General features: G+C 39.3%; 2 protein-coding genes across 2 annotated transcripts; one reads left to right on the forward strand and one right to left on the reverse strand.

Annotated features, from left to right (window-relative positions):
* Window positions 1–2,134: 2,134 nt before the first annotated feature.
* LOC107738073 (prospero homeobox protein 1-like) lies at window positions 2,135–10,576 on the forward strand. The gene is made up of 8 exons (XM_016549752.1): window positions 2,135–2,452; window positions 3,615–5,157; window positions 5,766–5,873; window positions 6,250–6,336; window positions 6,736–6,956; window positions 7,857–7,994; window positions 8,101–8,179; window positions 9,249–10,576. Exons 2-8 carry the CDS (start codon window positions 3,649–3,651, stop codon window positions 9,402–9,404), a joined length of 2,298 nt encoding a protein of 765 aa, XP_016405238.1. The 5' UTR covers window positions 2,135–2,452; window positions 3,615–3,648; the 3' UTR covers window positions 9,405–10,576.
* Window positions 10,577–16,321: 5,745 nt separating this feature from the next.
* LOC107738035 (transmembrane protein 151B-like) lies at window positions 16,322–21,698 on the reverse strand. Its single transcript, XM_016549709.1, has 2 exons — window positions 21,615–21,698; window positions 16,322–18,310 (listed from the first exon to the last, which is right to left on the reverse strand). The coding sequence occupies exons 1-2, from the start codon at window positions 21,672–21,674 to the stop codon at window positions 16,547–16,549; spliced, it is 1,824 nt and encodes a 607-aa protein (XP_016405195.1). The 5' UTR covers window positions 21,675–21,698; the 3' UTR covers window positions 16,322–16,546.
* Between the last annotated feature and the right edge of the window lie 528 nt (window positions 21,699–22,226).

Consider the following 22,226-nt stretch of genomic DNA (forward strand, 5'->3'; position numbering starts at 1 on the left):
GCGCATATTACCGACTCATAATGCAATATGTTTGATCGTGACTCATTCAAATGAGACATTTTGATATGTCTGCCACCATTTGAAAGGATCGACATTCGTGTGGCATTTTTAAAACACTGCTCGCAAATGGCTGCGTGTACCCTTTGGTGTATTTCATAGCTCTTTGTTAGAATTGCTCATGCATTTTAATATTGTTTGCTGTCAGTCATTTGGCTTCGGTTCAAAGGATTCAGTGTGAGTTGCTAATGTAGTTCAAAAGCCTTTCGGCCTGACCTTACAAAAGGTGTGTGTATGTTTACAGTGCAAATGGACTTTAGCAAGGAATTTAACACCTGTGTTGAACACTTAGTCCGTTTTTATAGAGAAATAAATTGAGTCAGAAATGAAACAGACAGAAATCCGTTTAGCGTTAACGTCAAAGTATGCAGGGTGTGTGTCCTGTCTGTACTGTATCTGGCCAATATTTGTGTTTTAAAACTTCATTTTGGTTACATTTGTTTACTTAGATGGCTCTATAGTCACAAGCACCTTTTATTAATAAGGCGTTGTGACACATTTCTTGTTTCCATAACAACAGGAGCCAGTGGTTATTGTGAACAGTTTGGTTGGTTGAGGGGTATTTCAGTGAAGTGGGGGAGAGAGGGAGTGATGGAAACAATGAAAGAGAGAGAAGGGGTGCTATGAAGAGGAGTGGAGGGACCGATAATCAGCTTTCACACATTGAGGGGTGGAGGAGTCTCTGATTATGAAGAGCTCTGTTGCTGCTTTTTCATTCTGGCCTTGGCATACAGTCTCATAGGGCACATGTTTTATCGAAAAAAGTTAATTTAGTCAAACAAAAAAACAGACCCTTTAGTTCTGAAATATTGTGTATATTATGTATCAACCTATTATCTACCATTATTTATGCACACTAGTAAATATCCATCCTCTCTCAAAACAATCAATTCTACAAAAATTGTAATCATAGGTTTCCAACATACTACAGTCAGTGTTACTATAATATAGCTCTTATGTGGTATTAGTCATATTTGTCATGAAAATGAGAAAAAACTAAGTTCTATTATTATTTAGAACCTCTCCTAAAGCATTCCAGTAGAAACAGAGAAAGAATACTTAGAGAAGCAAATATGTTCCTATGGGATAAAGGATTTTTTGGAACCCTTTTTGCATTTTGCATGTTCTTTATTAGTAATTTATTGTAATAATGTCTTACTAGACATTTAAATGAGCTGTAAGGGGTTTCAAATTGTGAAAGATTTTCTTTACGTTTCTTGTGATATACACTACAGTTCAAAAGTTTGGCTTGGTAAGATATATTCATGTTTTTGAAAGAAGTCTCCTATGCGCAACAAGGTTGCATTTGTTTGATCAAAAATACAGTGAAACATTAATATTGTGTAATATTATCAAAATAACTGTTTCCTATTTTAATATTTTTAAAGGTAATTTATTTGTGATGCAAAGCTGAATTTTCAGCAGCCATAACGCCAGTCTTCAGTGCCACATGATCCTTCAGAAATCATTCTAAGTGCTGATTTGCTGCTCTAGAAACACTTCTTATTATTATCAATGTTGAAAACCGTTGTCTTGCTTAATTTTTTAGGGAGACTGATTTTTCAGGATTCTTTGATTAATAGAAAATGTATATAGGACTATATAAATCTTTACTTTCGCTTTTGATCAATGTAATGCATCCTTGCAGAATAAAAGTATTAATTTCTTTCAAGAAATAAAATAAAATCTTATGACCCCAAACTTTTGAGCATTAGCGTAATTCAGGGGCATTTTATCTTATATGTGAACAATGTTCTGTGGTGAGCTATATGTAGGCCTACAAAAAAGAGAGAGAGAGAGATCTACAGTCTTAGGTTTACTAGATCTAAGGAAATTTTTCTGTTCTCTTCTTAGCATCTATTTCAATCATTATTCCAATTGGATTTATGAATTTAGATGATACCGAAAGCTTCTTAAATTGCTTGAATGAGATTCTATATTACAAATCAGTCATTAATTAAAAATATTAACAAATAATTTTGTCAGAAAAAAGGTCACCATGGTATACTTACCATATGTACATCAGATTATTTTAGTAAATCAGGTCGTTTTTGATTGGTGCAGGCTCATAACCAAGTAGTTGCCCCACGTGGAGAGTGTGTGAGAGAGTCAGAGGAGAGAGAGGAACAGTAAACCGTGCGTGTGTGTGTGTGTGCGCGCGGGGGCAGCGGACATCCCTCCCTCACGCCTCGATGCCTACTGGCTGATCACCACGCGATAGAGTGCGCGAGGATGAGAGATGGACAGCGCGAGACAGGAGCGACGGCAATAACAGGAAACTCGGTGGCGCTTTTAACGCTGATGCTGCCGGTGACCAGCGGACACCTCGACGAGACCGAAATATAACACGATAGGACAGCGACCGACCGGGGGATGCTTTCTGACTGACTGTTTTGTAAGTTTTTAGATCTTTTTCTGTTCCTTTTTACCTTTTGCTACATGTGCGTATTTGTTTGTCCTTGTCAAACGCGCCTCATCTGTTTATCTGTTAATGAATCTGCGACACGAGCGCGCGGAGTTTACAAATGTCCGCTCTGCACCGGTATTCAAGCAGGAGCGAGATATCCGTCTTCATAACGACAAGAAAACTTTGATGTAAACTCTGCGATATTATTTACGGAGAGTTGGTTAGTGTATCAGTAATGAACGCAACTCAATTTCTATAATTTATCCGTGAGGGTGTTGTCCGTCCATCTGTTACATTTTTTTTTTTCACGGCAGTTAAACGGCTTTATATTCCAGCAGTAATCTGATGACATCTGTGGCGTTTGTGCAATGAGGAAAAGGCATAAACGTCAGTTTAGGAGAGTAATTTCTATTAATCTGATTTTAGGATAGAATAGGATTTTAAGAGTTTTTATTCAATATCTATCTATCTATAAACAAAACTCTAGTACTACAAGGTATGAAATAAGTTAAAATGCAAATTTAGAGCTTTTGGGACTATAGTAATCTCATTAAAATATTTACTGTCTCACATCCATGTATTTGTGTTGTGCTGAGTATGTATGTGGGAAAGGGAAAGGGAGAGAGAGAAAGAAGGATGAGAGCAATAGAGTCAACAGTCTGAACAAACACAGGGTACAGCTGTCAGCGGATAGATAACGCACACATGCAGTTCTATTAATCTGATTTTAGGATAGAATAGGATTTTAAGAGTTTTTATTCCATATCTATCTATCTATCTATCTATCTATAAACAAAACTCTAGTACTACAAGGTATGAAATAAGTTAAAATGCAAATTTAGAGCTTTTGGGACTATAGTAATCTCATTAAAATATTTACTGTCTCACATCCATGTATTTGTGTTGTGCTGAGTATGTATGTGGGAAAGGGAAAGGGAGAGAGAGAAAGAAGGATGAGAGCAATAGAGTCAACAGTCTGAACAAACACAGGGTACAGCTGTCAGCGGATAGATAACGCACACATGCAGAGAGGAAAAAAAGAGCCGATGATGATGCTGATAACAATGAGAGGATTATGAACAATTTTTAAACCCGTCCAAATAGCTGCATATTTTTGTCTACGATTATGCATTTATTATTCTCTTTAAAGATCCTGAAACCAGATCAGAACGGAAAAGGGGGCTATGGATTCCCCTTCGGATCGATTTCATCAGCAGCTTTCCCAGATGTGTCCCTTCGAACTGTATCGCAGCCTGCCAGATTCCAACCCCTCAAGCCACCGATTTTCCCCCGGCAGCCTGTCTTCCCACCCGCTCTTCTCCCCTCTCATGCACCCCAACAGCGCATCCCAGAGGTGGGGTAGTTTCCGACAGCGCCAGGGCTTGTTCCCTGGGCTTCTGGTAGATGATGATGTAAGTGAGGAGGATGTGTTTGGGAAGAGAGAGTTTGCTGTTGGGGCTATGGGATCATCGCAGCGCTGTCCTGGAGAACGGGGACAAGGTTCGGGTCCCGATCCTGGCGACTGGGGGCAGGATTTTGCAAGAGTTAAGAGACTCAGGATGGACTCGGCAGCTAGAAGCGAAGAAGAAACGAGGAGAGAAGGGAAGAGGGGGAGGAAGAGTACAGCTTCGGTTAGAATGGACGAGAGGAAGGCAGCAGAACAAGCGAACAGGAGGGAAAGCAGGGAAGGTAGGAAGCGACAGCGGCAAGAACTAAAGCTCCAGCTGGAGGAAACCAGAGGGAAACTTCTGGAACTCCAACGCAAGGTGTGGAAAGCGTACGGAGGGCAGGCGGATGACGAGAAAGGAGGAGAGAAAGAACAAGAGAATGGGCCGATCAATCTCGATGAGGTTGCGGAGATGTTTTCAGACAGCGATGATCCGCTCATCAGCAGTGGATTTTCTCCTCCGCGCTGTTCGTCTAAGAAACCCAATGAAACCAATGGGAATGCCGGGATGTTTCCAGAGACCTCCGTGGACCTGGATTTGGAGTTAAATGGCGATCAGGTGTGGCTGGGATGCAGCCTGGTCAGAGGTGATTGGGAGAGCGCAGAAGGAGGGCAGAAGTTTGCACAAGCTCTAAAACAAGAGCTGGCAAATGTTGTGGCTCAAGTTATCGACAGAGTTGTCCGCCACTATGCCGAAACCGACCCCTCGGCAGTCACATCCACCGCCGTTCCTCAAGAAACCAGCATGACGTTGGATCTAAACCCAGACCGGAGGCCGAGAATTTATGTGGCAGAGCAGGTGGAAGCATTGCCACTTATCACAAAGAGTCCTCAAGACAAGAGGGCCCCTATTACTCAGAGTGTACACAAGGACCTCCTCCTCCCTCAAGCCAATCCCAGCCTCGCTCCGCTACCCCAGCCTCCTCTCCCGGCTCTTTTACCCCCTAGGAGCAAAGGGCACTTCCTGCCCTCCTATCCCCCAGACAACCCCGTTCCCCTGCCCCTTCTTCACTACACCATGCAGAATCTCTTTACCCGCTCCCTCTCCAGTTTGCCTTTTCATAAGGACTGCCTGTCTGAGTCTTTCATGGACTTCCGTTCACACAACTCTACGTTCCCACCCCTCCCGTTGCTGGGCCAGCTAGACCCCTCTCCGTCGGATAGAGCGAGGGAAGGAGGGATGAGAGGAGGTGGAGCAGGAGTGGTGGATGGAGGAGATGCAGCACTCTATCTTGCTGCTGGGTCAATATCCTTTTATAAAAGCTGTGAAAATAGATACACATGTATACATTTATATATATATACACTACTGTGCAAACGTTTGGGGTCACTAAGATAATTTTTTAAAGAAATGAATAGTTTTAATCAGCAAGGATGTTTTAAATTGACAGTGAAGACATTTATAATGTCGCTCAATATTTCAAATAAATGCCATTCTTTTGAACTTTGTATTCATCAAGGAATCCTGCAGAAAAACTATTCTCGGTTTTCACTAAAATATTAAGCAGCACAACTGTTTTCAGCACTGATAATAATAAGAAATGTTTCTTAAGTAGCAAATCAGCACTAGAATGATTTCTGATGGATCATGTGACACTGAAAACTGGAGTAATTTCTGCTAAACATCCAGCTATGTCATTACAGCAACATAAAATAGAAAACAGTTATTTTAAGTTGCAATAATGTTTCACAATATTACAGTTTTCCAAGTATGTTTGATTAAATAGCTATGGTGAGCATGAGACATTTACTTAAAAATTCTTTAAAAAAATATTGCAGTTCCCTAACATTTGAATGGTAGTATACATGTATTTATTTGTTTGTTTGTATCAAGCATTCCTTAACCATCTACACTCTCAGGAAGGTCTCTCTCCGTGCCACCTGAAGAAAGCCAAACTCATGTTCTTTCACACACGCTACCCCAGCTCCAGCACACTCAAGACATATTTCCCTGATGTCAAAGTGAGCATCATTCATATCCTGAACACAAAATAGTATAGCTGTGTGTGCATAACCTGCACAAATTATATGGGCTAATGACTTATTGAATGAATTTACACTGACCTATATACAGCAGTGTGGCATGGCTTCCTTTTGAAACGCTTTGGCTCATTTAGAACAGTCAGAAAATGTTCCTGCATTTGTAATAAATGAATATCTATGGAATTTTTATTGAAATTATATGTATTACATTAAAGCTGTATTGGTGTCTTTTACGTTAAACATCACACAGTGTCTTTAAAACATTGCACTAAAATGTGCTGACTTACAATCATTATATACCATCTTTTGAAATGCTGCCGGAATTAACTTGGCGTTTCTGTTTTTCTCTACACAGTTCAATCGCTGTGTCACTTCCCAGCTGATTAAGTGGTTCAGTAACTTCCGGGAGTTCTTCTATATCCAGATGGAGCGCTTTGAGAGCGTCACTAACGGGAGCAGAAATGCCCGGCTTGACGGCTCCGTTTTCAACTCCGCCCCCGACTGCAAGCGGCTACTCTCGCTGACTGCAGTCTGTAGCCGTGCGTTCGAGAGAGGCGGGGCATAGAGGACCTACAATAATGTACAGTATTTGAAAAATAATGTGTTTTTTGAACATTAAAGCATGTCAACATATTCTGTTACACCAAATACACAAAATAATGATCTTTAAAAAAGCATCATATGACCCCTTTAAAAATAAATTGTGTACTGAAAAAAAAGCAAACCCCATAGAAAATGAATACAAAATTTAAACAGCTCTTTTTTTCCCCCCTTTAGCTCTTTGTTGTACCTTATTCATGAGAAGTGTTTACTTTGGTCATAAGATGCATTTTTATAACAGAGTTTTATCTTTCTTTTTTCACTTAAACAGGGCAGTTTTGATGGGAAGTGCATGCTGTACGGTTCAGTGCGTCTGAACTCCTCATCCATCGCTGTGCTTTCATCCAGTTCTCCTTCCCTTTGTTACTTTGTGTCAGCCATCTCAGTGTGTGTGGCCGTCTTCTGCTTTTCACTCACTCTCTACTGGATCTACATGGCCTGTGTTGACGGAGAGGTGAAAAGGTATGTCCAGGAATACATTAAATTCATGTGCTAGTGAGTTTGGTTTAGGAATGAGAACAGAGGTTATCTGAAGGTACCTCCATTTCTGTTTCCTGTTATGCCATGCTCTAGTATAAATGGACTGCAGGAGGAGATCTAAACGGACATGATGCAAACTCATAAAAATAAGTTGTTAGTATTTAGATATGTGACATTGGGGTCAGTAAGATTTTTTTTAAAAGAAATGTATACTTCTATTTAAGTAGCGATGCATTAAATTGACCAAAAGTGATGGAAATGACTTAATGTTACAAAAAAAATTATATTTCAGATTAATTAAAAAAATTAAGCAGCTGTTTTCAGATTTGGTATTAATAAGAAATGTTTTTTAAACACCAAATCAGCACATTAGAATGATCTCTGAAGGAAATCAAAATATAAAATATATTAAAATAGAAAACACTTATTGAAAATTGTAATAATATTTCACTGTATTACTGTTTTTACTGTAGCTTAATCAAATAAATGCAGCCTTGGTGAGCAAATATATTAACTACAAAAACTCTTGGTGACCCCAAACAGTTAAATGGTAGTGTGTATATATCTTAATAATAAGCTGTTAATACATTATGATCTAAACAAAATGATAAGAATCCTCTCAATGCACCATTATTAAATGTAGGGGAAAAAACTAATTTCAAATTCAGTAAGAGATGTTACAGCATTCCTTGTACTCTCAGGGTGTAAAACCTTGTTCATATGAACAGGTGAAGTGTTTTTCATTAAAACTTCTGAATACTCAGAAAAATAAATGCAGTTTAAACTCAGTTTAAATACATTAAGATAAAAATGTAATAATAGCAACAATATATTTTTTTCTAAAATGTAATGCAAGCATTGTGCAATGTTGTCTGATATCAGAGAGAAATTATGGATGAATGTTACTCTTGGCTTGTCTGGAGTCTTCCTCTTCTTCCTCTTGGTGACGGGATGCATCCTGAAAATCGGCCGAGACAGACTGTGCGACTCAGTGATTCAAACAGCGAAAAATATAACCAGGTGAGTGTGAGTGAGAGACCTCTGTAATAGCTTTGGATTATTGCAGGCAGACAGTATTGACCATGATAACAACCATAAATGACTTGTAGGTTTTGTGCATTTGCAGGTGTGAAGAAGCACAAAATAAGCCTTGGATGAGCCCTATAAATGGGAGTCAGTTCTACTCCAGACTACACAGTGCAGAGGTACTGCAGCTACAAACCTTGATCACAAGCACATTGAGATCAGCATTTTGAATTAGTTCTTATTTTTTGTATTTTCTATTTTTGTTTTAAATTCAGTTAAAGTTTTAGTAATTTGCTGTTTTTATTAGCTTTATCTTTTGTAAAATATGTCATACTTTACATATCTTAAATAGTTTTTAAATGTAATTTTATTTCAGTTTTATTTATTTTAGTACATCAAGTTAATCTAATTGAAAATGAGAAATGTTGTTTTGGCAACTAGCTAGAAAAAAAAAGATGTTTATATATATTATAGCATTATTTTTTTATTTTATGCACTACTGGTCAAAAAGCTAAAAACAATCTTAATATTGTAACATAGTATTACAATTAAATTTTCTATTGTAATGATTTTTTAGCAGTCATTACTTTAGTGTTACATGATCCTTCAGAAATCATTCTAATATAATTTATAAGAGGTACAAAAAACAAAAGAAATGTTGTATTGGCAACTAGCTAGAAAAAAAAGATATTTATATATATTATAGCATTATTTTTTATTTTATGCACTACTGGTCAAAAAGCTAAAAACAATCTTAATATTGTAACATAGTATTAAAATTTAATTTTCTATTGTAATGATTTTTTAGCAGTCATTACTTTAGTGTTACATGATCCTTCAGAAATCATTCTAATATAATTTATAAGAGGTACAAAAAACAAAACGAAATCTAAAACGTGAAATTTGATACATGGCAATTAAAAAAACAAGATCATACTATATCATGAAATGATTATATTTTATTTCATTATTTATTTTAATTAGTATTATAATTATTTTATTATGCAATGTCTGTAATTACAAAATATTTTTTATTTTTTTAAATTATTTATTTTTAAATCTGAGTGAAATTTCAGACATGGCAATTAAAAAAAAAGATCATTCCATATCATGAAATTATTTTGTTTTGTTATTATTTTTATGCAATGCCTTTAATTACAAAGTCCTAAAATTATTTATTTATTTATTGATTATTTTTTCTCCCTAGCATCATCTTTAAGAAACTTTTTTTTTCTTTCTCTCTCTCAGACAGCAGTATGGGTGAATTTCTTCTTTTGGTTGATCATAGCAGTTCTGGTCCTGCTCCAGCGTAACAACGGGTCAGAAATCCGGTCAGAAGGAGAGGACCCATCAGCGACCCCTTCTGAAACGGAGCCCTTCTTCAACCGCCCAGGACGTTCTTAGTGAACAGAGACACAGCTAATCTATGTCGCCCCACACTAAAGCAGTCTATGTGCCGCTTGAACACACTCACTCACACGTACATACGCTCGCATTGACAATCACGCTGCTGGCTAGCAGTTGGCTAGCTGAGCCGAGAGGATTTTGGCAGCTCCAGTATACGCATTTTTACCAAGGGTTAGTTGCCATGGTTACTGATCTGTGGCTGGCAGCACAGACCTGGCAGGTGATAGTGTGCGGTTGCCAGATTGGTGGTGTGACCTGAACTGATTGAGACACGGCTTTATGCAAAGAGATCAAATCTGACAACATTGTCAGTGTTTTCATAAGCAGCAAAACGATATCAAAAAATAAACTTGAGGAGTTCATACTCAAATCTTCAAAAAAGGCACTCTCATTTCATGAGTACATATGTCAGTTCAAAGAATTGTAGAATAACAACCATTAAATTGAACCTAACTGACCTGGAGTCAAACCAAGTTAACCACTGTACTGTAACTTTTAACTTAAGCCTGCTCTTTGTTAATGTACAACTTCTCGCCCTCTGCTGTCTGTTTATATGAATTACTCCATAAATCCCATTAGACGGTGCTCCTGTGCCTATTTTTTTGGGCCAGGAATCTCCCATAAGTGTTTTTCCCCCCTAATTTCACATTTCTCCTACTCATAGTCCTTGGCGTCCTTAACATGAGCAAAACTGCTTGAGAGTGTCTTTCCGAGAGTGTTTGGCTATTAATCTTGTGCCCAGTAGAGATGTCATTTTTTAAATGGCTTTTTCCTGCACACAGCCACGGGAGGTAGGAGTGTGTGTGTGTGTGTTTGGGATGACAGGGACATAAATCCATAATTTAGCCTGTGATGGTATCCGCTTTACACAGGCGAAGTGCCAAATCCGTGGTGCTGCCCACAGCACTAAAGTCCTCCGAAACACAGTGTCCTTCCGCCCATCCCGGCAGCACAGTGTCCAGGTCCAGTGTCCACTAAATGCTTCATCATCATCGAATCATTTCTCCTCTTTTCTGCAACTTTTTGTACATTGTCATTTAACTTACTACTATTGTTTTAGAACTGCTGGTTATGGATTATGCACTGACATTTTTTATGAATACTAAATCTGTTGTATAACCCGCTATGTCAGAGTTTATGGCTGTGTGAACATTTCAAAGCAATTAAATTTGTCAACCAAGTGCTTATAGTCTCACAATGTCTATATATTAAAGGTGCATGATGACTTCTTTGACATTTTTAATTTAAAGATTTAATTTAATTTTAAAGATTTAATTTAATGCCACCCTTTTCCATTCAATTTGAGGCAAGATCTTGTAGTTTGTTTCTACATATTAATAGATTTGGAGAAATTTAGCATCTCAAGAAATCTCTTGCTGACCAATGGATCCTTTGCAGTGAATGGGTGCCGTCAAATGAAGAATCAAAAAAGCTGATAAAAACATTACAAGTAATCCACACAACTCCAGTCCATCAATTAACATCTTGGAAAGCAAAAAGCTGCATATTTGTATGAAACATCTTGGATGGCCTCAGAGTAAATTTTAATATTTAGGTGAACTTTTCCTTTAATATTCACTATTAAATAGTGCAGGAAAGCTTGTACAGTTATTAGAGGACTGAATTGTTTGCTCTCAGTAAAACTTTATTTATATACTTAAATTATATAAATAACTTTTTTACATTGTACTCTTTCTCATACTTTGCTTTCTGACGATTTGAATCTGCATGTCCATTAAAATTTTACTCTTTCTTTAAAGCTGCTTGCTAAGTTTTCGGGTCTGTCTCTCACGGGCCTCGTAGGCGTGTTTTGTGTCCAGAAGCTCATCTTGTGTCCGTCGGAGGCGGGCCATGTCCAGCTGTGTGGCCTAACACTCTTCCCGCAGGCTCTGGGTCTCCTCGTGCAGCTCCACTGCAGCCGCAGCCAGCACTGCGCTGCGCTCCTTGCACTGCGTTTGTATTCGGACAGCATCCGCCAGCATGGACTCCACACTGGACACCACCGAATCGGTCTGTGCCTTTACTATCTCAGTCACCATCTGGCAGAGAGAAAGAGGAGAGCATGGCCATGGGTGAAGGCTGAAAGTGAACTGAGGAATGAAGGAATATGCTAATACAGGGGGTTTAAACTTTTTGATGTCTTTTGAAAGATGTATCTTATGCTGACCAAGACTGTATTTATTTGATCTAAAATAGAATAAAGAAGGCAATAATAAAGTTTATTTCTTCTGCTGAACACAAGATATTTTGAAGAATGTGAATAACCAAACAGTTGCCAGGTGTCTTGACATTTTATTTGTCCTGTCAGATTGTCCTAACAGGTCTTACTGCGCACGCGCACATCAATATTACGTCAATTTCCTCACACTGAACAACAATAATTACTGTATTTGCATTACTGTAAGGGGTAGGTTTAGGGTTGGGGTAGATGTAGAGATTAATAAAACACAATCTAATAGGCAGAAATTTTAATTTATTGTTGGTTTCTGGCCGTAGCTGTATCCCTTCTAGCCACAACCCTAAACAACACATAATTACTGTATTTACATTACTGTAAAGATAGGATTAGGGTTGGGGTAGGTGTAGACGTTAATAAACCATAATTTGACAGGTAGCATTTTTTGTTGTCGAATTATACTACCTAGGTACTGTTTTAATGGGAGGTAGCAAAATCAAAACAGCACCGGCGGTAGCCATTGACTTCTATAGTAAAATGCTATGGAAGTCAATGGCTACCATAAACATCACCCACATTCTTCAAAATATCTTTTGTGTGTGTGTGCAGGGCCGTTTCTAGGCATAGGCGAGCTAGGCGGTCGCCTAGGGCGCCACCAGCTGAAGGGGCGCCAATGAGCGCACGTACTGGCACTTTTAGCAGGGTTGTGATAGTGTTCAACAGAAGAAACTCATTCAGGTTTGGAACAACAGGAGGGTGAGGAAACAATGACAAGTATAATTTTTGGGTGCACTATACCTTTAAGATAACACAGAACCTTGGTAGTTCTAAACTAAATATTTTTAAACATAGGCCTAATCTACTCCTAAATGTTAACCAACAATATAGATGACTCTTTTGTGTGTCAGTGGATCAAATGCTTTCTACACCTTCTGCAACCGGCAGAAACTCACGAGCAGCGTCCCAAAGTATGGATGATTTACATAGTGCTTGCCAAGGACTGTCATTAAAGGGTTAGTTCACCCAAAAAAGTATTCTCGTAGCTTCGTAACTTTACAGTTGAACCACTGATGTCACACGGACTACTTTGTTGATCATCTTGGTACTTTTCTGGACCTTGAACGTGGTAGTTACCTTGCTGTCTATGGGAGGGTCAGAGAGCCCTCAGATTTCATCAAAAATATCTTAATTTGTGTTCCGAAGATGAACGAAGGTCTTACGGGTTTGGAACAACCCGAGGGTGAGTAATTAATGACAGAATTTTCATTTTTGGGTGAACTATCCCTTTAAATGCATACTAGCAGAGTCGAGCATTTACACTCGGTCAAAGTGAAAATGCGTCAATCATCAGTCATGACGCCTCATTATACAGCAGCGGCACTCGGTTTGATCCGCCGGGCTTCAGCGGTATCAAGCGGCTTACAGAGGCTTACCGAGCCTCTCACATCAGTCACATCTTACTGATTGCGAACATTAACTCCTATTAAAACACGAGACCGTATAAAAACAACAGCAGGTAAAGTCGTAACAACCTCAATGACTTCGTTAAAAAAAGGTATTGTGAGCGTTTTGTATGCAGTTCTTGTCTTTGACAACTCAGCATCCAAAACAAACTTTACACTTGAACGCAGACAGCTCAAAAACGCAAATTACTTTCCACATTTATCAGATAAGATACCAGACTTACCCTTCTTTGTTGGTCATGCAGTTTTTCTGCTTGCCGTCTCTGAGCGATTCAGCGTGACTGTAACTGTTAAATCCGTGATTTTCTCTAACGAGAGTGGCTTAAATCTACTTTACCTCAAATTAAATACGACAGGATTAAGAGAGAGACAGGGAAAGACAGCTGAGAGGCATTTTCATAACAGGATTCTGTTTACAGTTTGTGTACCTTTTGAATGTAAATAAAAGTAGACTATAAGGACTAAAAGAGAAAAGTTCTTACAAGTGAGTAAATTCATTTTAATCCCGAGCTATTAGGAAACATGTAATACAACCTGTGTGTTCAATTCGGATTGGTGGATTCGCTTTTACAACTGCTGTTGTTCCAGGTATGCTGACCTCCATAAACTTTAACACGCTCTTTATGAATACTGGACCTAACGGGGACTTAGACTTAAAAACATTAAACTTAATCGGTGACATAAGGAAGCAGCTCTACAAACAAGGGCTGTTTAGAAATTAAAACAATTTAAAATGTGAGATAAAACCTGTAGGCATGTCTGGATAGCATATTAACATTACAAATTGTGGGAGGCACTGCAATGGGAAGGTCAGATGCATTTGACTTGACCTTCCAGTTGCAGTGTGTTGAATGAATCACAAGCATGTTTTTTTTTTTATTGTTTGATCAGACGGTCAAAATAAATTTTTACACAACAACTTATTAAATAAGCAGTTAAGTTTACAAAATGATAGACACGAAATTGATGCAATGTCAAGGCACAAATAAGATTTCAAATCAAGCAGTTTATTATGAACCGTCAGTATTACGTTTATCACGATCATCAGTTGTGACGATCCTCATTTTCAGCCTGCCTTCCAACACACACACTTAAATACCTCCTTTCATAACTCCAAGCCAATTCACTGTAAAACATAATTCAGGCAAACCTGTTTGAGGCATAACAGCAATATTTTGCTCACTAACAACCTAGTAGCCTAATTTTGGGGAGGGACAAATGTAAAGCTCCTGTTTATTTAAACAGAACAAATGAAACATTCTGTATCCTGCAAACACCTCAGTGAATTTAGCTACATCTGAAATGTCACGGTCACAAAAAGTAAAGTATTGCTTTCTGATTTTGATGCTACCATTAAATATTAAAGGGCTCTTATGTAAGTCTCAAAAGGGTAGTTGGAAAAAGAAAAAACACACACACACACACACACACACACACACACAAACAGTTGATTTCAAGACTGCCTGAACCTTCTGCAACTAAACAAAAACAAAAAACTCTCGTCATCCATCTAAACTCCAGAAGACAGTTGTGCATCCAAATGAACAATTCCGATTTCTAGAAATTCAAGTATTCCGGGAATCCAGGTTTCCACCATCTGGGTATCAACAAGAGGCGAATGGATGAAACACACTGCACTGTCAAACACGGATGACATACTTTACATTCTCATTGTGATTTAAATAGACACCACATCACTGTTAGATCAACATTCACATTGTGACAGAACATTTTGACAGTATTGCAAGAACATTTTCTTTTTCTTAATCAAAGGTGTTTTAAATTATTTGCAGTACAGTTGCAACATCTATGTGACCTGCTAAAGGATAAATGAGAGAGCATGTCTGCATGCTGTAGGCTTATGATAGGACTAAGCGTGTGCATTTCTGCTACCAAAGTGTATTTGCTGATTATATTTGAAGCTTGACAGCATAACACAAGTAGGAAGATGTGCGTTTGTACACATTTTCCAATTATTAAACATTCACATGTGTATGCTGCAATGAACTCACTACTAAGACGTCTCACGAGGATCCAGTTACCAGGAGATGGATGTATCTTGGCACACTAAGCAGTCTCATCTACGACTGGCCTATTTATTCACATGACACTTCAGCCAATCGAAGACGAGCACAGAGGCTACGATGGAGGGCAACATGCTGTACCATTATTTATGTCTGTGAGGTGCTCTTCTGTGTCAAGGTCTTCATGAGGCAAATTGGTGATATGATGTACAAATAAACAATTATTGACGAACAATAAATGTGAAATACCTACAACAGCACCTCACAAAAGCAAGATTAAGTGCTGTAGTTTCAGCTGAGGAAACATCTCCACAAACCTTTACTTTTAGTTTTCTGATAAGCGAACCAAAAACATGTTACTGGGACTTGCTAGCCTGCAGAAAGAAACCACTCTCAATGAAGCTGCAAGAAAATAGCTTAATGTGATTATATTCCTTGCAATAATAATGGAATCCATTAGTTCTATCAAAGATCCATTTCATAAAAACAGTAGATGCAGTGAGGGAAATTCTGAAAAAAAAGAACAAATAGTTACAATGAAATGTCTCAAGAAGCTGAATCCCAACATTTTGTTAACAGTTAATGAGGTTCCTCTTTTCTTTTTTTCTTTAAATAAAACAAAACTTTTTTTTTGACTTGTGGGACACAGCTATGTGTATAGATGAATAACATTCCTCTTGATGAACTGAACTGTTCTGTTCTCTTCGTGATCTTTGGAAGACTTTACAATAGTCTTGTCTTTTGCTCCATGACCAGAGGAGGTGCAGTTTATTGAAGGTTCTTCTTTTGTTGTGCATCTCCTTAAATTTTTACAAACACTCTCTTGCTGTTTCTTTATTGCATAGATAAGTTTATATTAACATCAGTCATTGTTTGGTCAATTTATGCATCAGTCTTAATCTGAACCAATTGACCATTCTCTAAGTGCTGCCTTAAAAAATTTACTGACCAATCCCACTTAGCAACTGTTGCCATTTGTTGTTTTCTCAGACATACTTTTGCACTTTTAATGAAAGTCTCTGGTGGATCTGAGAGATTGGATACTTTAAATGCAATTTTACAGATATTATGGTAAAACATTGTTGTCAGGTCACTTAAAATAGTGGCATAAAGTACACAGAGTTGATACAAGCTTTATTTTTCTTTTTCTGATCTTTAACCAAATACGTATCGATTCATCTTTTAAAAATTATTTGTCTTTTCAGTTTTCCGTGGTCAGCATTCTCATCAGTTTTCACCTTCTTTTTTTTTACTCATTAATTATATGCATGCATTACAATGTAAAAACTCATTGTGTATGTATATCCCTAGTTCATTCCTATGGTATATTCTGTAAAGTTTGTCTGAGTTAGCAACAGTGACCAAGGGGAGTGGAGCTCAATTCACAAATTACTTCCTTCACATTCTATTTGGCCATGACTTTTCTAATCGTCTTTTTTTTCCTGCTACCTCAATGCAATTTTTGATGGGGGCTCTTCAGGAAATGTCCTCACCTGAATGGCAACTCTCCTCTCCATGCACAATCAACACAGGGAAGAAAAAGGCATCCTGATATGTAGGAGGTCTGTCTCCTTCCCTTGCTTCCTCTTCTTCTGCTTCCTCCTGTTGCTCTCTTTCCTCCCCGTCTCTCTCACCTTCTTCTTCTTCTCTTTCTACCACATTTGGCACCTCCTCATCCTCATCCCCCTCTCCCCCCAGCACTCTTCTGCTCTCTTCATCTTGTCTAGCTCCCAAACCTAAGAAACCACCTCCCCCACTTGCCTCTTCTCCTCTTGTCGCAAGTCCTCCACCGACACTTCGGGAGTGAAAGAGGGATGACGGCCGAGGAGCCTGGAGACGCCCCAATGAGAAGCCACTCCTGCTCAGAACCAGCCGTCCCGGGCCTCCAGGACCACCTCCTGATCCACTTGCTCTCATCCCAGCCATGGTTCCACTCAGCAGGGATGCAGTAGGGCCTCTCAGCCGGGACGGCAAGGAAGCACTGCTTGTGGTGCGCCGGCAACGAGGACAGTTCTGGAGCAAGTACGCCGAAGCGAAGGCCACTGGAAGTGTCGGGCCACCCGCTGTTGAGTTAGTCCCCTGCCCGGCTGGAGGAGTGTTGGTACCTTGGTTACCCCCCGAACCGGAATCCATCAACAGGGCCTCAGAGTAGCTAGGCACCATTTGCTGGTTGCAGCGAATGTGCCACTCCAGCTCCGTCATGTCCACTGTATTGACACGTGAAATGGCACGATAGCTCGACCCGGTCCCAGGTCCGTTTCCATTCTCGTTGCCCCCACCATTCTCAGTTACATCACCCCTACTGTTATCATCAGCATCGCCAAACAGTTTCTCTACGTGGTAATGCACATACGCAGTGCGATACTCCGCAACGACCCGAAGTGGCCAGGACAAGAGCAGAGCTGAGGCCAGCCAGAAAACTTTACACCTGGCGTACCAGGGCTGTCTGGCCGGGTCCGGAAAAGCAAGGATGTGCTCGCGGAAGTCCACGTTCTTCAAATGCATTCCCTCTCGTGCCTCCATGTAATCATCAAGCCCTTCATTTTCACCGAAAAAACGTGCGCGCTGGGTGAGGTAGGCAGCCTCCGCTTGGGCACTGGCGAAACTAAAGCATTTGGTGAAGCGCAGCCGTACCGCTGGGTAATCCATTAGGCCTCTAAGCTCCTTTGAAACGTCTTTGATGCCATACCTCGCATAGTCAAACTCTGAGCTTGCAGCATGCGTGCTTACACGCTCATGATACACTTGCGTAGTGGTATAGGCGTCCCCGTTGCGGTAGCGTGTTACCTGTCTTGTTCGTCGAACGTAGTGGTAACTGATGGCCTTCCACCAGATGCACGGAGTTGCTTGCTGCAGCCTTTGCACACGCTCATAAACCTCCGCAACCTCTGCTTGAGCCAACATGGCCGTCTTGGAGTAGCAGTGCCAGCATTCCACCAGGTAGACCACGTACAGCATTGCCAGGAACGCGAGAGGAATATAAATGTAGCCGCTGGAACAGGGGCTATCCAGATCCACTTCTAGGGGGATGTAGACATCGGAGCTTGCTGAGGTCATAGAGGGGTCTCCAGGCTCCACAACCGCAGCCTCGGGCTCTGTCGGAGCTAGCACTGGAACTTTGCACAGCTTGCACCAGGCCAGTGTGCCAAAACAGCCAAACATGAGCAGAGTGAGGAGAAGACACTTCCAGTGAGACTCGCAACACAGAGAGGAAGCCAAGGACTGCTTCACCGGACGCTGCTGCAGAGAGGTGAGGGCAGAGAGAAAATGTCAGAGTGAGCATATGGTTATAATAATTAAGACATGTTTAGGATTTTATTGCCTGGAGAAAAATAAATATCAAATTATATTTGCAAATTACCTGTATGGTTAAATCACAAAACACTCTTGGTCTGGCCTGAAATAAATTTCATGCACATTAGGTTGCAAATGATAGACTTAATTACCTTACACCAAACATGAGATTCCAGACAAGCATTTTTTAGTGCAATTGTCAGAAAAGGTATGCTAACACTTGTTGAGAAGCTCTTTGCTCTTTGAGAAACTGTCTGCTAGTTTATTTTAGAACATAATTTTTTTAGCCTAATGGATAACATTATGCAAATTCTAATTATCAACTGTATTCTGAATTTTTAAGTATTTTCAGTCTATAAACAACAGTGTTGTTTGCAATTCATTCTTTCTCTCATGCATTCAAAAAGACCTGCCATGACAGAGAATCCTTCACAGTCTGATTTCATAGGACCGTTATTTCAAACATTTAGCAAAATAATCTTATAAGTACTTCAAAACTTGTATTGTAATCCAAGGTACCATTGTAAATATTTAATACTTAGAAAAAGAATGAAAGAATGAGGAATGCTGAATGTTTCTCTCTTTGTATATAAGATGTCGACTGGGATGCACGTGAAGTTTTCTGAAAGAAAAAAAAATACAGTAAATCTTGTCCATGTTAAGACATTAAAAAAATAAATACAACTGCACATTCTAGATTTGAAATGCGCATTTGCAATCGCTCAAACACTCTTTATAACAATCTCTCTTCCACAGCCCCTTTTCTTTCACTCTTTTTCTATTAACCAAACCACAAATTCAGAAGTTAACATTGGAGTGGAAGTAGAAAGAGGATTATGGCCTTTGATTGACTGCTGTAGCTACTTGAATCTTACGATTATGTATTTGTGGTTTGGTTAATTGAAAATGACTGAAAGAAAGTGGGCTATGCAAGAGAGAGGAACATAATACAGAGAAAGGCGTTGGTTAAAGAAGGAATATGATACATCTTAACAGTCAGAGAGATAAGTATGTTGGCAGGAGGAGCAATATGTCAAAGCAAGATACTCTCTCAGCATCCTTCATTTGACTTCAGTCTTTCATCATCCTTCAGCAGCCTGTGCCACATTAATGCCATACTAAAATGTACAGAAATAGCACACTATCTGTTGTAGCCTATTACTGCTGCCAACCAAATTAATTTAAAACTGCATTTCTGATATGACTCACAGCTTTCTTCCCTTCAAGCTGTCTCCATTTCTATTGATCTTCATGTAACAAGAGACAGGAGGTTAACTCAGCACCAATGAATGGAGAAGAGAGAGAGAGAGAGAAATGCTGTAGTTTGTTAATATGGAGGGCCTGGAGGTCAGTGCTGACTCTGGTCTTGAGCATTGTCACAGATTTGTTGACCTAACCGAAGTCATTATCTGCCTTGAAATAACACAGACCTCCTTTGATCAGATACTGTACCAGTGAGAGGACATCTATCTGACGGAAGAACATGATAAATGTAAAAAGGAAAGAGCTCAGTACAGTGGCAGACAAAATGAGAAAGAGACGTTGCCAAGAAGGCTGGTAGTAAAACAACAGCCCCAAGGGAAAAGCTCTGCCAAGACCTGAGGGTAAAGACCTGCATATTACCCTGTGTGGGGAATATATATCACTTTATGATACACGTTGCATTAATTAGTGTTCTATGGGTAACACACTTTCTTTAGTAACGTTCTGATTAATAAACTCAGAAGAGAAAAAAACTGAAATGTGCATTACCAATTTAATGCATCTGTGGAAACGTACTTGGGAAATATTATGAATTTACACCTCCAAACAGGGATTCACACCAACACTGCCATGGTTTATACAATGTTTTTAAATATCTACCATGCTACTACCATGGTTTTCTTTAAAGTATCTTATAATGCAAACCTTTATGTGTCCATCATTCGGTACCACTATATTAGCATATTGATACCATCAATGTACCACTACAGTACTTTTTGTGCAATTAAATTTTGTGCCAATACAATGGTACAACCTCTTTTTTTCCAAAAGAGAAAGGATAGCCAGACTGAGGACAGAAACATCTGGGGAAACAACAAACTGAAGTGCAGAGATAAAACATATGGTTATCAAGGAATATACTGCAGAATGTTTGCTGTGGAGAAACATGCTATATTATTAAAACTGGTCTCAATATTTACCACTAAAACAATTATGAGACTAAAATACTGGTAAGAGTATAGCTTGATTATGTCATATGGCAAGCTGTTTACATGGCTTGTGATATTTATTTCCTATAATCAGCTAGTACTTATGATACTATACCTAATCCAGTGGTGGCCAATCCTGGTCCTGGAGATCTACCTACCTGAAGTGTTCAGTTCCAACCCGGATCAAACATACCTGTCTGTAATTATCAAGTGCTCTTTCAGATCCTAATTAGTTGGTTCAGGCATGTTTGATCAGGGTTGGAGCTGAACTTTACAGGAAGGTAGATATCCAGGAACAGGATTGGGCACCCCTGATCTAAACTATATAGATATATATAAGCAATCCAATAATGACCTGTATCTTTTTCAGTTTTAGTAACTCTTCATTAAATTCAATATATATATATATATATATATATACATACACGTACACTATGTCACTAATACTTATTTGTTATATTGTAATTGTATTAATCTTTTGCTATTAGTAACTTAATTGGGTATTAGTACTTTTTCAGTATCCAGTAACCATTCAAACATTTAAGTATCTGTTCCAGTATTCTTAGTAGCAATTGTAATATATATACAGTATATATATATATGTATATATATATATTAGACAGTGTAGTTCTGTTGATAACATTTTTATTAAATTATAACTAAGCCATTCTGACCAGTCATGATATATGACAAGAAAACATGTAATATAAGAAATGCTACTAGAAACAAATTGGAGAGATTTGTCTTATAAAGGTACTAGGTCTAACTATCTAAGTAGAACTACAATAAATACTCGTCACTAATAGAATAAGTAGTAGTATCTAATAGTTACTATTGAAACTGATAAAGATACAACTATTCTCTAATGGATTGTTTAGCAAGTAATTAAAATTTGTCAGTAACAAATGTTAAAATGGCTTGCCATATACGTCGTTACAGCCTTCCTGTGCTCAACACCAATACTGACTGTACTACAGAATACCAGCTAACCTGTATATGTAAACACAAAATTACACCATTTATTTTGGATTTGGAGAATTTACACGCCCTCGTCTCACCTCTTCCCTCCCAGCTCCGTTGAGAATGGGCTCCTCTCCATCTGCCGTCGCCTCCTGCATCTTTCCTCCGTCCCTCTAGCCCCACGGAGGCACCCCGGGCTTCAGGATGTGGCGGGCGGCCCTCGGGTAAGTCACCCCATCCGCCGCTGGTCCCGATACGTTTGCTCGAGAGCAGCAGCCTGGGCGAAGTCGCATGAACAACGCCACATTACCCACCCGCACCCTCCGTCTCCTCCTTGCCCTTCACACATCAAGTGCATGCATATCTTCTCAAATAGTGTCTCGGTTCTGACCATCTCAGCACCAGCTTCATCACCTTCACTGTGGTGAGGATGATGAGGTTGTTGTTATGGCTGTAGGTCCAGTAACATGGATGATGGGAAGAGAATGCATCGAGGATTTCATAACGCACGCGCCTGTCTGAATGCTGGATGCAGGCAGCAAAACGTCAAAACACATTTCCACGAAAGCAAGCAGCGTCAGTCCAAGGCGCTCTACTTGTTTTTGTCGATATGCGTGTTTCTCCTTGAGGGAGATTCAGAGGACGTCAGCGGAGTCCCCCTCCAATCTCCTGTAAGGCAGAGCAGCTGTTACCTCAACACTCCTTTCTTA

The sequence above is a fragment of the Sinocyclocheilus rhinocerous genome, unplaced genomic scaffold (genome assembly GCF_001515625.1).
Source record: "Sinocyclocheilus rhinocerous isolate Xijiao unplaced genomic scaffold, SAMN03320098_v1.1 scaffold494, whole genome shotgun sequence".
Lineage (NCBI taxonomy): Eukaryota > Metazoa > Chordata > Actinopteri > Cypriniformes > Cyprinidae > Sinocyclocheilus > Sinocyclocheilus rhinocerous.